Consider the following 16256-nt stretch of genomic DNA (forward strand, 5'->3'; position numbering starts at 1 on the left):
ATGCAGGGCAAGACCACAATAAAAATGAGTTATGGTTTCACGTGAGTCCAGGGTCCAGAATTAAAAGTCCAGCAGGGTATTCCTTCAGAAGTTAGCAGGCTGAAACTGTTACAAGGTGACCTGACTTCCTAGAAGCGATGACTCCCCCGATGGAAGAAGGCACATAGAGATGGATGAGTCTTATAGCTACAGATACAGGAGTTCCGATTTTCCAGTAGTACACAGTGTAGATGAGGGCCAGGCAATTTACCTGGACAGATCTCTTCCTGCTGCTACCTGTTCAATGATAAAATGATAGACTGCCTGTGTTCAGTTCCACATGGCAATATGACAGGTTCTAGCAGCTTGGGAGAGGTCAATGTGACATACCTCCCACTTCTTCTCCTGGGTTTTGGACAAAGGATGTATTTTTCCAGGTCTGGAATCTTGAGAGGTCCCTTTTGTTCTTGCAAACATACCATCACTGTTGGCCACAGTTCTGCCTTAGAAATGTTAAGAGTGTTGGTGCATTTCTTTGGAGTTTGATTTTCTGGAGTCACAGGGGGCATTAGCATCTCTTTAAAGGTAGCAAGGTCCATGCTGGTTTCTGAAGGTTAGAAATTCCCCTGGTATGAGTCATGGCTTTTCAGGCATGTCAGGGTAAAGCTTTTGCCCATTTTTAAATATAAAATAATATTTTTATATTAATATTAAAGTAGCTAGGTTGATGTAGATATATTTTCCTTCCTGTCTTCTGGACAGGTCAGACTAGAAAAAATGAAGTTGTGCTCCTTACGGCAGAGAAGTTTATTTGGAGATTTCATAGAGGTGTTCAAAATGTTGATGGATATTGATTAATTTAATGAGGAAAAACTGGCAGAATGTCAGTAATCGGAGGGCACGGATTTAAGGTGATTGGAAAAGAACCTGAGGTGACATGAGGATGATAAAACATGTTGTGGGTTCTTATGATCTAAAATATACTGCCAGAAAAGGTGGTGGAAATGGATTAAAACAAACTTTCAAAATGAATTGAATAAATAAAGGAAAAAATTGCTGGGCTATGTGGAAACAGCAGTGGAATGGTACTAATTGGATTGCCCTTTCAAAGAGCTGACACAGGCAAAATGGGCTGAATGGTCACTCCCTCTATGGTGTATCATTCTACAATACTACAATATCACTGAATATACTCACACATCGCTAAACACACACACAAAATTTGTTATATTCACATGGTCAAACATAATGCGTACATCACTAAATACACACAAGCATGATTAAATATACGTGCATTAAACATTCTGATATATTGTTAAAGATATCTAAAAACATCACTAAATACACACAAGCATGATTAAACATACGTGCATTAAACATTCTGATGCATTGTTAAAGATATACATCATTATTAAACACACACACATGATTAAATATATTTACCATTATCTATACATACTCTGAATCGTACTCACGGCTACAAGACATGTTCACATGCGCTTAAACATGCGCAGGCACGGTGTCAAATGCAGACTCCCTTAAACATGTCGGCACACTCTCATATATTTCATTTTAACAGTTACTGTACTTTGTGCCATTACAGGCACATGGTGCAATTATGTAAATTATGCACCTTTAATATGACATTAGCCTGAAAAACAGACACAACCTTTCAAGGTTTACCCCTTCCCCACCTCAAGCTAAAGGACTTGTTCAACACTTTACCGACAAACTCCTAACTAAATTAAATTCCATCTTTAGAAAAGTATCAAATAATTTCTAAAAAAGAGTACTGAATAGAATACAGTGTTATTCTACTGTATAGTAGAATAGCACTATTATAACAATTTTGCAAGAAAAAAACATCAAGTTACCTATGAGTAATTTGCATGGTGAAAATATGATAATGTGACACTTATTAGACTAAGTTGAATTCTGACCTACAGCCATATTTGAATGACTCTGACCCCACTCCCCAGCCCAGCCATATAACCATTGAAGAACCATTGCCTTTTACAATACAGAAGGAGATATTTGGCCACTGTAACTATGCTGGGTGGTTGCTAAAGCAATCCAAAGCTAAATCCACTACCCGGCTGATCTCACAATATTCGGTGATAATTTTAAATTGATTTTTCCTCATCAGTCCACTCCCTGATCAGGGGAAATAGTCTTTCCCTATTCACTCTGTCAAAACCCTTCATAACATTAAAAACTTCCATCAAATCTCTTCTTATCCTTCTCTGCTTCATTGGAAAAAGGCCCAGTATCTTAAGTATTTTCAAATATTTAAGTATTAAATAATGTCGTATCTGCGGTAACATCTTGGTGAATCTATTCTGTATATTTTGCCAGCACAGACACAATAGGCTGAATGGCCTCTTTCTGTGCTGTACCTTTTCTATCGTTCTAAAAGTTTTAATGTCCCCTTAATAATGGACCACTACTCTCCTGGTTCAAATTCTGCTCCTAAGACATGAGCACATAATCTAGTCTGATGCTTCAGTGAAATACTGAGGGAATGCTACCATGTTGGAGGTGCCATTTTACAGATGAGACAATAAACTGAGGCACTGCCTTTTCTCCAGGTGGATATAAAAGATCCCATGCCACAATTTTGAGGAAGAGCAGGGTATTTATCTCTGATGTCCTGGCCAATGTTCGTCGCTCAATCAACACAAAAGGCAATTATCTGGCCATTTTCACATTGCTGTTTGTGGAACCTTGCTGTGCACAAATTGATTGCTGCAGTTGTTTCAATAGTGACTTCACTTCAAAAGTACTGGATTGATTATAAAGCACTTTGAAATATCTTAAGGTTGTAAAAACTCTATAAATGCAAGGTTTTGTTTGTATTTTAAGACAGTTCTTTAAAACCTCTTTAACCAAGCTTTTGGTCATCTGTCCTCATCATCATGTGTGCTCTGCTCAGGGGTAGGTCCTTGGATCATAGCAATTTTCCCATGTCTCTCTATCCTGAGCCAGTCTTTTCATTTTCCAATAACTCCCTTTCATTTTCAACCCATCCAGCATTGATATTCTCTTCCTTCCTCATCTTCCTTGAAATCATCCCTCCAAAACATCTATTACAAGTTTAGTTCCTCTTAAGATCTGCCTTACCTAAACTCTCTGTCTGTTCCTAATCATGTTCAGTAAATTTTGGTGTTTGTTCACTCTCCACAGCACTTCATCATGTAATTTTTTTTGTCCAGCTGAACCTTTCCATTCTCCTCCAAACCCACATTTCAAAGCTTTTGAACAGCTTTTTCCATAAGGTCCAAATCTCACATTCACACTTATGTCCTAACATCTCTTTATTCAATTTGGCGTCCATTCTTTTTCTAAGTATGCTCATGCTAAAAGGTGCTATATAAATGCAGTTGGTGTTCTCTGTCAATCCACTCCCTTCAATATCTTTCTAATGAATTTTAATTCCCCCTCCTTGCTTCATGCCCCTCATGCTATCTACATTAAATTACATCTGCCAAATCTACCAACTTGTATGTTTTCTTGAAGGCTTAACTGTCATATTTTTCTGATTCATTCATGGGATGTGAGCATCACTGGCTAGGCAGCATTTGTTGCTAATCCATAATTGCCCTTGAGAAGGTGGTGGTGAGCTGCCTTCTTGAACCGCTAGAGTCCATGTAGTGTAGGTACACCCACAGTGCTGTTAGGGAAGGAGTTCCAGGATTTTGACCGAGCAACGGTGAAGGAACGGCAATATATTTCCAAGTCAGGATAGTGAGTGGCTTGGAGGGGAACTTCCAGGTGGTGGTGTTCCAATGCATCTGTTGCCCTTGTCCTTCTAGGTGATAGTGATCGTGGGTTTGGAAGGTGCTGTCTAAGGAGCCTTGGTGAGTTGATGCCGTGCATCTTGTAGATGGTACGCACTGCTGCCAATGTGCTTTGGTGGTGGAGAGAGTGAATGTTTGTGGATGGGGTGCCAATCAATTGATCACAGAGCATTGAAGGTGGCCATTCAGCCCATTGTGCCTGCACCTCCTCATTTTTTGCCGACCCTCCTACTTTGTATCTTCAGCAAATTTTGGGTTTGTGCTCCTTGTACTGATGTCCACATACCTATACACAAAGAACAATAACCAACCAGTACTGACCTCTGGAGCACAACACGACCAACCCTTCTTCAGTCTGAGCCACATCTAACTTCCCAGTGTCAACCAACTTTCTATCCGGTCATCAGTTCTGATGAAAAGTCATAGACCTAAAATGTTAACTCCGTTTTTTCTCTCCACAGATGCTACCTGACCCGTTGAGTGTTTCCAACATTTTCTGTTTCTCTTTCGGATTTCCAGCATCCATATTTTACTTCTGTGTTTCTAGACCATTCCGTTGCATTTCCTGTCAGATTGTACTCCTGGACTTTTCTAACGAGTCTTTTGTGAGGCGAGTTATCAAAATACCCGAAAACCTACACATGTTCTAGCTGCTGCATTCTCTTTTCATATGCATTTGTTCAAAAAAAAAACTCAATTAAATTTGTCAAACGCAACTTGCCTTTAAGAATTGGCCATCCTCGATTAGCCCGGTTATTTCTAACCAGCTTGATTGCAAATGACGGATTTTGAGAGTTTACCAACATGAGTGCGACACAATATTTCTCTGCTTTGCATCTGTGATCTTAATTTAACTGTACTTCAAACTCACCAATTCTCCATTTGATCCGTATGAAAGGTGTTAACATTTCCTAATGTTTATATTAAACTGTGAAGTAACAGCTTTCCCAGCTCGTTTCTTTTTTTGAAAAATACATAGTGTAAATTGGCTGGATGGGATTAAATTCAGCCACTTGAATACGGAGCGTTTAACAGCAATCATAATAATAATTATTACCAATTTATGCTCCCAGGGAGACTAAAATCCCTGCGAAAGGGCGGGTCCAGCTGTCAAACAGGTCACGCCTCTTGAGCTCATTGGTGGACTCTGTTACTGGACCCGCCTTAATTGTCCAACTTTGCTTATTGATTGGATAATAAACTGTCAATCAACACGTCTAGGTCCACCGCAAACGCCTGATCTGGATTGCCATTGGCCCTTTGAGCTGTCAATCTGTGCCCACCACCCCCCCCCCTTCTGGAACACTTTGATTCCACCTCGTTGATAATATTGGAGCAGATACAGGAATATTATAAAATGTAAGAACAAGGAGGGACAGTGCCGACCTTGAGCTAACAGAGGAAAACAACACAATATATATGAAATAGTTAAGAGTGGAGGGAGCTGGTGCTGGAAAAGAAGTGTCGGGACAGGAAATTAAAATGACTTTAGTGGGGACCGTTCGCCTGCGCTTCTGCTGCCTCGTCCTCCTGAACTTTCTCCGACACAGTCGCCGGAGCGCTGCTAACGAAGGTGAGCAACCGGCTGGAGCCCTGTTAGAGGGAGAATATAACCAGGGGGAGCAAGGGAAAATTCAGGGAGCTGGGGGAAGAAAGCCTGGTTCCAGTGATGGGTGAGTGAATGGTCCGCAGTGTTCTTGTAGTAAATTCTGACTGTGACTTGGGGAGGCGGTGACCCGTTTCCTTCTCTCTCTCCCCTTCTCTTTCGGTATACCCACCCCCTCTCTCTCTCTCTCCATCCCCCCATACTTTATGCCCCTTCTTTCCATCCCCGCTCTCTCCATCCCCTCCTCTCCATCCCCACCCTCTCTCCATCACCCCCTCCATCCCCTCTCTCTCCACCCCCAACCACCTCTCTCTACCCCCATCCCCCCTCTCTCCACCCCCATCCCCCCCTCCCCACCCCCCATCCCCCTCTCTCCACCCCCCATCCCCCTCTCTCCACCCCCCATCCCCCTCTCTCCACCCCCCTCTCCTTTCTCCACCCCCCTCTCTCCACCCCCATTCCCCCTCTCCATTCCCCTCTGTCTCCATCCCTCCCCGTCTCTGTCTATCACCTCTCTCCTCTCTCTGTATGCCCACTCTTTCCCTCTTCTCTCCATTGCCCTCTCTCCCCATCGCTCTCTTTTTGTCTATCCCCCTTCTCTCTCTGTCTTTCCCTCTCTGTCTTTCCCCCTTCTCCCTCCATCTATCCCCCTTCTCCCTCCGTCTACACCCCTTCTCCCTCCGTCTACCCCTTCTCCCTCCGTCTACCCCTTCTCCCTCCGTCTACCCCCTTCTCCCTCCATCTATCCCCCTTCCCCCTACGTCTATCCTCCTTCTCCCACCGTCTACCCCACTTCTTTCACCATCTACCCCCTTCTCCCTCCATCTACCTCCCTTCTCTCTCTTTCCAAACCCTTCCTCTCCATCTATCCCTTCTGTCTCCATCTACCCCTACCCTCCGTCTATCCCTCTCTCCGTCTACCCCCTGTCTCTGTCTACCCCCTCTCTGTCTATTCCCCTCTCTCTTCATCTATTCCTCGCTCTTCATCCGCTCTCCTTTCTCCAGTATTACCCCTCACTCCGGCATTACCCCTCACTCCGGCATCACCCCTCTCTCTGGCTAATCCCCCTCGCTCCGTCTAAACCCCCTCTCTCCGTCTAACCCTCCTCTCTTGGGTATCACCCCTCTCTCCGTTGATCCCCACCTCTCTCTCTCCCTCCCTCTCTATCCTCTCTCCCTCTCCATCCCCCCTCTCTCTATCACCCCCCTCTCTCTCATCACCCTCTTTCCCTCTCTCTATTACCCTCTCTCTCGTCACCCTCTCTATCATCCCCTTTTTTTCTATCCCCTCTCTTTCTCTCTCCTCCCTCTTTTTCTCTCTCTATACCCCCCTCCCTATCCCCTCCTCTCTCTCGCTATCCCTCTCCCTCTCTCCCTATCCCTCCCCCTCTCTCTCTTTCCATTCCCCCTTCTCTCGCTATCCCCTCCCCCTCTCTCTCTATCCCCTCCCCCTCTCTCTCTCTATCCCCCCCCTCTCTCTATCCCCTCTCTATCCCCTCCCCTCTCTCTCTATCCCCTTCTCGCTCTATGCCCCTCCCATCTCCTCTCTATCCCCTCCCCCTCTCTCTCTATCCCCTCCCCCTCTCTCTCTATCCCCTCCCCCTCTCTCTCCATCCCCTCCCCCTCTCTCTATCCCCTCCCCCCTCTCTCTATCCCCTCCCCCTCTCTCTCTATCCCCTCCCCCCCTCTCTAACCCCTCCCCTCTTTCTCTATCCCCTCCCTTCTCTCTCTATCCCCTCTCCCTTTCCATCCCCTGTATCTCTCTCTATCTCCCACTTCTCTCTCTCTATGCCCCTCTCTCTATGACCCCTCTCTCCCTATGAACCCTCTCTCTCTACCCTCCTCCCCTCACTCTCTATCCCCCTCTCTCTATCCCTCCTTCTTTCTCTCTAGCCCCCGCTTCTCTCTCTCTATACCTCCTCTTCTCCATCTCTCTCTCTATACTCCCTCTCTCTATACTCCCGCTCTCTATCCCCTTCTCTCTCTATCTCCCAACTCTCTCTATACACCCATCTCTCTCTATCCCCCAACTCTCTCTATCGCCCCTCATTCACTCTATCACCCTCTCTCTATCCCCTCTCTCTATACACCACTTCTCTCTATATATACCTTCTTCTCTCTCTCTATCCCCTCCCATCTCTCTATACCCTTCCCACCCCTCTCTATCTATGCCCCCTCTCCCTCTTAGCTTCCCTGTCTCTATGCCCCTCTCTCTCTCTATCCCCTGCTTCTCTCTATCCCCCTCTCTCTCTATATCACCTTTCTCTCTATCCCCTCCCCACTCTCTCTATCCCCCCCACTCTCTTTCTTTATCCCCCTCCTTCTGTGCCCCCTCCCTCTGTGCCCCCTCCCTCTGTGCCCCCTCCCTCTGTGCTCCCCTCTCTGAGCCTTTCTTCCCCCTTCTCTCTCTGCACCCTCTTTCTCTCTTCCCCCTTCTCTCTTCCCCCCCTTTCTCTTCCCCTTTCTCTCTTCCCCCCGCTGGTCAATTTCCTAGACCCTCACCTGAACAATTGTATTTTACGAACGGTCCAGGTTAGTGTGTGAACTCACGCTGCACTATGTTGCATTAAATAGACCAGAGGTACAATATATTAAAGTCATTTTAACCTTGTTTTAGCGCCAGTGAGTGGCACTCAGATTGAATTTTCAGTATGCGAACAGATGCAGAACTTGTGTTGCCGATTGAACATTCTCTTAGCCTCTGTAAATCGGAACACCTTGCATTTCCGTGTGCTCTCATTTATTTCACTCCCGCAAAGCAATCCGGACTTGGGGAGGAGCCCGGGGGGGCGGTATGGGGGCTTTTGCACCAGAAAGCAGCAGATTCCTCACTCCTGTACAGTGGAGCGATATTTAGAAAGAGGAAAACGCAATCCGCAAGAAACGCTGGGAGAATGGATTGCTTTCCGAATGTCATATAACACACAAAATGAGCTAGTGACAGGAGAAGGCTGGTGTCCGGGTGGGTGGTCATGGAAAGGGTTAAATCGGAAACTTAGTTCGTAGGTTTTTTCTTAATCCGGTCAGAGGTGACTTTGGTATCCTGTCAAAATGTACAGAATGCAAATCAGTTCTTTGTCTCCAAACACCTATTAAATTTGAGGGAGAGTGGAAGAGAAAGGAGATAGTAACTCCTCTCTTCATCTGCTGTTTTATATCACTATAAGATTTTTTTGTTTTGTTTTGCAAATTGCATTGTTCCACTTGCATTCATCCTCTGTCCATGAAGGCAGATAGATTTGGGTAGATTTAACATTGAGCCATATTATTCAGGATCTGATCTGGCCAGCCGTGTGCTGCGTTGTGGATGTGGCTTTCACCTTGTGTCGATTTGGAAGCGGAGTGTCATTGAAAATAGCTGTGATCAATCAGTCTATTCAAAGAAGCCAGAAAACAAGGCTCAGCTTCGGAGACAGGTGTTGGCGATGCACAACCAGCACATGATAACCAGCACAAAGAGATCCCAGAACAGAGCCAGACTGAGGGCAGTTAGTGTTTCAATTACACTTTGTGTCATTTTCAAACCCTGTGAACATTCATTATTGTGAAAGGGCAGAACAACTTTCTTTGACTGAAGACACCTTCGAGCAATGGTGTTTGGGGAATAGGGAGGAAAGTCAGCTTCCCACTAATCTTTAGTTTAATTAACACACAACAAACTTCAAACTGCCTTTCTTTAGAAGTTCTAGACCACTGTCCTTTGACCACAGAATAGCAAATAATAAGTATTCTGATTAAACACCATGTTGAACGCTTCATATCTAATGCACCTTGGGGTTTTTTTTATTTTAAAGAACTGGACGTGGGTAGGATCTTGAGTTACTTTCCTTTTCAAATCATCTTTCTGAATATGTAAACATTAACAAATTATCTTCTGCTGTTTTAAGTTGGTGCAGTGCTCTTATTTTAGGTGTGCTAATCAAGATAGGGTGTGTATGTGTTTATACAAAAAGGACAAATCCTGCAATCTCACCAGGGTTCCTAATGATCAGCACTCTAGGTGAAAATATTACACTTCTCTATACCAGCAGCCAGATGCACGTAAACCACGAGCTGTTCAGTGCAGGTTAATCTCCATTGTTGCTTGGAAGATGATGATGGTAATATTTTTTGGGGGAATATGAGCAGACAAGGAGTACACAGCCCACGCCCTTTCCAAATTGAACCGAGCAAAGCCTTGGGTTTGGTATACAGAGCCTGGCACAAGGAGCCCTTTATTTTCTATAATGAGCTGTGTACACACAGCCCTGTGCCAGTGAACTGAACCCTGCATGTAGCTCTACGTTTTGTGTACAGAACCGTGTACACACAACCCCATGCTGGCGCACTGAGCCCTGTGCATGCCATCCCCATGCTTGGCATGCCAAACTGCGTACATGCCGCCCCATGTTTGATACACCAGGTGGTGCACATGCTGCTCCGTGTTTAGCACACCGAGTGGTACGCAATCCTCCCCCTGTTTGGCACACCGAGCAGTGCGTGTGCCACCCCATGTTTGGCACACTGAATGGTGTGCATGCCAACCCGTGTTTGGCACACCGAACAGTGCGCTTGCCACCTCACTCAGGTAATTGGCAAGGGAGCAATGGAAACAAAAGGAAAACCTTTTGTACTCAAGTTAGTGGTCGGGATCTGGAATACACTGCCTGAGAGTGTGGTGGAGGCAGGTTCAATTGAGGCACTTGGGAGGGAATTGGATTATTATCTGAAAAGGAAAAATGTGCAGGGCTATGGGGAGAAGGCAGGGAATTGGCACTGGGTGAATTGTCCCTTCAGAGAGCCAGCACAGACACACAGGGCAAATGGCTCCTTCTGTGCTGTAACCTTTCTGTGATTCTATCAAGCTATCTATCTCCTTTCTCCCTTGTCTTCTTACCTAGTTTCCCTTTAAATACATTAATGCAATCCTCCTCAACTGCCTCCTTGTAGTAAAGAGCTCCACATTCTCATGAACCTCTGGACAAAGACATCCCTGTTGAATCTTTTATTGGATTTAATAGTGATTGTTGTATATTATGTCGCCTAGTTCTGGTCTCCTACACAAGTGGAAACAGCTCCACACATCTACCCTACCAAACTCTTTCATAATTTTAAAGATCTGTATTAGAGTAAATAGCCCCAGCCCTGCTCAATCTTTCCTAATAATTATAACTTCTCGTACTTGAGATGTGACTGGAGAACCCATACACGGGTCACATTACTGCTCTTTCAATGGACACTGTGACAGTGCAATAACATCTTTACATTTGACCAGATGGTCGTAATAGATCTTAAATTCTCCACTGATTCACGTCCACGTCACTCAGTTCCTGTTGGGATGGACGCTGCCTGATGCTTCCAACCCAGTGGCTGTCCTGTATTTCTCACAGCTTCCTTCTGAATATATGCAGCACTTATTCTGCGTCATTATTCTCAGCTTTGCATGTTCCAGGCTGTTTTGCATCTGTGCTATTGACTCGTTCCAGTAATGCATCCCTTTCTCCCAAGGGGCAGTGCTTCGACAAATTGTCAGCTCCACTTGCTCAGTTTATTCTCACATGCAAACGTGCATCTTTTTTCCATTGACATATTTTCAGCTGTTCGTTCTTTGCATGTCATTGCAAAATAATAAATCATAGAAATCTCAGCACAGGGCACATTTAATCAATTCTTCCTGTGCTAACTCCAATTCTGAACTGGGCATTTTGAATTCCATTTCCCCACATTTTCCACATGGGCTTTAATAGTTATTTTTTCCTCCCAAGTATTTATCCAAACTCCCTCTTAAAGTGTCATCCCTGTCTGTGAGGAAAGTGCTCTTGCCCCGGAGTCAGAGGATCATAGGTTCAAGTCCCACTTCTGAGACTTCACAGAAACCTAATCTTGTTTGATGCTTGTGGTGAAGCACCAAGGGTGATCTGCACTGCCGGAAGTACTGTTTATCAGATGTGAAACCAAGACCTGTCTGCCCTTTCAGGTAGGTGTATAAGATCCCATGATGCTATTCAAACAAGAGCAGAACATTTTTTCCCCTGATGCTCTGGTCATCATTTATCCCACATCCAAAAGCAAAAACGGATGATTAAATTTATTTCATTTTTGTTTGTGGATGTTTATTGGGTGAAAATTGTCTGCTGCGTTTCCTGCACAGTGACTACACTTCAAATGTATTTCAATAGTTGTAAAGCTCTGAGGTTGTGAAAGGAGTAATATAAAGGTAACCCTGACTTTAATTGTCATACTAACTTTGATTTTGATAGCTACTTTTATCAATAATTTACATACAAACATAATCAACATCAGGCATCCAGTCAATTATCGTTAAACAAGGCAGAAAATGTCCGGTGATCATCTAATTTGGCCTAAAGGTTAGATTTCAGTTGAGAGAGAGGATGGTGTTTCTCTTGCTATCTATTCTTGCATCTGGTTTTTACTGTACTGCAGATTTTATCAAGGTGGACAAGAGGACAAATACATCAAAAGATTGTAGCTCTTTTGGTAATTGCATTGTGTAGTGTGGACCTGAGAGTGTAGATCAGAACAATCTGGTGTCTGTTCCCTGCCAGGTCATACTCAGGTCATACAGCAGAGTCATATGTACTCGAAGCATGTTAACTCTGTTTCCCTTGCCACAGATGTTGCCAGACCTGCTGAGCTTTTCCAGCATTTTCCGTTTTTATTTCTGTTGGAAAGTGCTGAGAGAGGTGGCCGAGTTGGTACTATTGATTGAGTTGATCAGCAGACGCTTCTTAGGTGGAAACTTTTAGCTTATTTACAAAGGTACTCAGCAGCAACTACAAGTGTGCTTTCACTTTAAAGTCTATCTCCACACTACTAACTACAGAGGTAGCCCGTGCTCCTCTCCTATTGGGTACTAAAGATCATGCGATCTTCCTTAACAAGCATTATTCTTAAAAGGTATATTACAACAAATAAAACCATAATTACAGAAATACTAAAGAAAATGACTGTGTGAATATTGGGAAGGAAGTGCTTGGGATTGGTTCTATCTCCAGCTCCCCTGCTTGAGTTGTTTGCGAACACTGACAGGTTGGCTTGTACATCATTGGGAAATGTAACGCAGGAAGAGGTTGACCTGTAGAACCAAACCCTGTCACATGTCTTTGGTTTTAGAAGAAGAGGAAAAATACATTGCTGAAAATGATGGAACTTGTGCATTTTTTAAATAGTGATCTGCAAAATACGGATTTGCTTTTAAAATGTATGTGATTCAACGTGTGTCATGGCACAAAGAGCAGAACACTGCTGATGCTAGAAGTCTGAAATAAAAGCAGAGAATGCTGAAAAACGCTCAGCAAGTCAGGCAGCATCTGTATGGAAACGGAGTTAACAGCCTGCATTTTGCAGTCAGCAGAGAACTAACAACGCTCGCCAGCTGTACTTATATTTAGACCTTTCTCTCGGCTTTTACACTGAAATTTGCAATTATTAAAGAGTCCAAACAGTGCGGCACCCTTGACGGGATCCTGTGAACAGGGTCAGCAATGGGTGAGACCTTTAACCAACCAGATTTGAAGAATGCTTACCGAGACACATAGCCAAAACCAGGAAGTGTAATTTAAGATATTTAGTTTAATGTAAGATTGTGTGCAGGAAGTTTATTAGTGGGGAGCCTGGAGAAAGATGGGATTAGATGAAAGATAAAGAGACAGATGTTTTTTTAAAAGTTTCATTTTTAATTTTTTTAAATCTCCAGAAGAAATTGAAATCTGAGGGAATAGGATTCCACATTTGTTAAGTTTCAATGTCAGAGGATGTGATCATGCCAGTAAAAAAAAATCCTTATATTTGAATGGACAAGCTCTAATATTGTCTGGCGTTTTTAGTGGGTATCTAATCATGTATCCCAACTGCACACCCTTCATTTGTTTGAATGCTGAGTGTCTCTGCGAGGTACTAGTATACACCAGCTTGTGGAAAAGAAGAGCAGGACAAATTGCACAGCAACGTCCTGATTTCAGTGTTGTCTGTCCGATTTACTTCTTAATAATAGTGAGCACTGATAGGTGATTGGCCCAAGGCTTTCATCAGAATCCTCAGGGCTCAGGTCAAATACTGACCCTGTTTCTCCCTTCACTGATGCTGCCTGGCCTTTCTGTAACAGGGTGCTACTGAGTATGTGGTGGACCTGCTCCTGCCATCTGCCAGTGCCACTCTGCTGCTGACCATTATGTGGCCTATGAGTGTGAATTGGCAACTGGCTTCCTTTCAATCTTCAAGGCTAAGACCGAGCAGAATGACAGAGCCAGCAGATTTAAGTTTTGATGCTGGGCACTGGTGCTACAATACACTATGCCATCACACTGCTCTCAGGAACCTTTTAATTGGACATTAAAATCTCAAGTTCTAACACTCACTTTGCAGAGTGGTAGTAGATAACAGTTCTGACTTAAATGTGACATTTAATTGGATGTTAAAAGTTTAATTTTCAGTCAAAGGTGGCTATTTGACACCATGATCAAAAAAGATGCATTGGAAATAACTTATTTTAATTGGTTAATTTAAAGATTACTTTACTTGAAGGATTCAAATGTATCGGACTGCTCTGAAGCGATGTAATTCGCGATTACTTGAAAAGTTGAAACTTTAATTTGGGGTTGTTAATTAATAAAAATAACTGGACCTTTGCTTTTCTAGAACAGAAATGGTTCTGTGTATGAATTCATCTCACAGACCCACACCTGCTTTTCTTATCAACTATCAGGTTACATTATTTGGTTGTCAGATGTCGCTCAATCCCCACAGAAGCCAGAATTCAATTTAATACTTTGATTAAAAAGAAATATATTCATTTAGACAAAATGAGTTATGAAATGAAAGTGCCAGCATGTTCCAGTATCGTTATACTGTATTAATAGTGAACTCTTGTATGCTGTTACAATTGTGAGTTGACTAGATGTAGCTTCTGCCTACCTTGCACTGCAGAATGCCTTCAAGGGATGGACTTGTAATATGGACTGGATATGGGCCACATGGACTGCAGCGGTTCAAGGGGGCTGCTCACCACCACCTTCTCAAGGGCAACTAGGGATGGGCAATAAATGCTGGCCCTGCCAGCGAAGCCAATCCCGTGAATGAATAAAAAAAAAATTAACCTAGGGCTACTGTAGGATCTGTCCTTTTTGTGTTGGGGAAGGGGTCCACCACATTAGAGACACAAATAGCCATAATCCTTGAGTTACTTTAAGGGTGTCCCCACGATCAAAGCTCCCAGCATTGACCCTGCTGCAAAGTAACCTGAGGCTTTATACCATTTTGTTAAATGGACAAAGAAAGACCTGTATTTACATAATGCCTTTCACAACCTCGGGATGGTACAAAGTGCTTTACAGCCAATGAAGTGTCGTCACTGTTGTAATATAGGGAGTGCAGCAGCCGACTTGTGCACAGAAAGCTTCCAATAACAGCAGTATAATAATGAGATACAAACTGGCAAAGACACTTCCTGCAGTTCTTCAAAATAGTGCTATGGAACCTTTTTAACTTTTCATCTGAAAAACGTTATCTCCAACGGTGCAGCGCTCCCTCAGTACTGGAGTGTTAGCCAAATCTTTGTGCGCAAGTTCCTGGAATGGGACTTGAACCCACAACCTTCTTTCTCAGATGAGGTGCTACCAAATGAGATACAGTTGACACATACAGTAGGACAATCCCATTCACTATGTAGTTGGCTGTTTGGGCATTGACTACCCTCAAACTTATCACTTCATGATTTGAGTTCATGATCTCCACCGTGTTGCTTAAGAAGTGATGAGGGAAAGTGAAGGAGGAGGTACAGAGTAGATGAACTGGGAAGAAAATATCATGTGAATTACCCTCCATCCCCCTGCACTTGTCTCAAATTTGGATTGGTATTTGTAGGAGCCTACCATGGATGAAGAACAGAGGCAAGGGTGAATGAGGTTAGAGCTGGAATGAGATTATCAATTCCTCAAGGATTTTAAGGGATAGGGAACCATGGCAGACTGATTTGAGTTAAAATTCAGATCTGCCATAATCTAATTGAATAGCAGAATAGGCTCATGGGGCTGAATGACTTATTCCTGTTCCTACATTGCTGCATTGTATTGTAGCAGCAACACTGCATTCCTTGTGTTTATTTATGAATGTGCAAAACCTTTATGATTGTTTACTGGACTGACTCTGCACTTATCCACTTTAAGATCATCTGTTTATTCCACAAATTATTATTTAATGCACTGCTGCTAAGGTGGTTGTATTTGGGCACATTATTTGGTGATGCAAGTCAAAATTGGGGGAATTGGGCCAAATAGCTTTTCCATAGCACCAGTGATATTTAATCATTTGAGATAATTTTTAGAATTAGATTAGTGTGCTCAGTGAATTACTGTGTGCAATGTGCTTACATAGGCATTGCTACTTGCAATAAATGAGCCATTTAAGAACATTGAGCAAAGTGAAGTATAAACAGCATTGTGAAACATTTATGGGTTGAGAATTGGACCAAGTGCCCATTAAATGATACACCAACAAGTAAAAGATTGCCGAGAAATACTGTTTAAGAGTTTGTTGCCATAAGATGGGAGTGCTTTTGTTTCAGCATGTAGCCTTGCAGAGTTGTAAGAGGAGGATTCCCCCCTGGTAATTGACTCCAGGAATTTCTGTTCTGTGTCATGCTATTATGGGAAGGTTTTCACTCCCACCACAAGAAAATACCAATGGGTGATTCACCTAGGGGCGAGTTTCTGGTGTGACAGTGAAGTCCTGTAGGTCACATCCCTGGATGAAAAAACACATTTCTGTCTTTATTACATCCTAGTCAATCTCACGTGGTGTTGCACGTAAAGACAGTAACTTTATGTTTGTCATTCCTCTTGTGATTCTCTCTTTCAGTTCTTTCTTGCTTCTCTCTT

General features: G+C 43.4%; 1 protein-coding gene across 1 annotated transcript in view; it reads left to right on the top strand.

Annotated features, from left to right (window-relative positions):
- Positions 1–5184: 5184 nt before the first annotated feature.
- epha10 (EPH receptor A10) overlaps positions 5185–16256 on the top strand; it is a 603193-nt gene continuing 592121 nt past the window's right edge. Inside the window, exon 1 of the mRNA XM_078566952.1 lies at positions 5185–5349. Coding sequence (XP_078423078.1) covers positions 5259–5349 — 91 coding nt within the window. The 5' untranslated portion in view covers positions 5185–5258. The remainder of the gene's footprint in view (positions 5350–16256) is intronic.

The sequence above is a fragment of the Cetorhinus maximus genome, chromosome 21 (genome assembly GCF_964194155.1).
Source record: "Cetorhinus maximus chromosome 21, sCetMax3.hap1.1, whole genome shotgun sequence".
Classification (NCBI taxonomy): domain Eukaryota; kingdom Metazoa; phylum Chordata; class Chondrichthyes; order Lamniformes; family Cetorhinidae; genus Cetorhinus; species Cetorhinus maximus.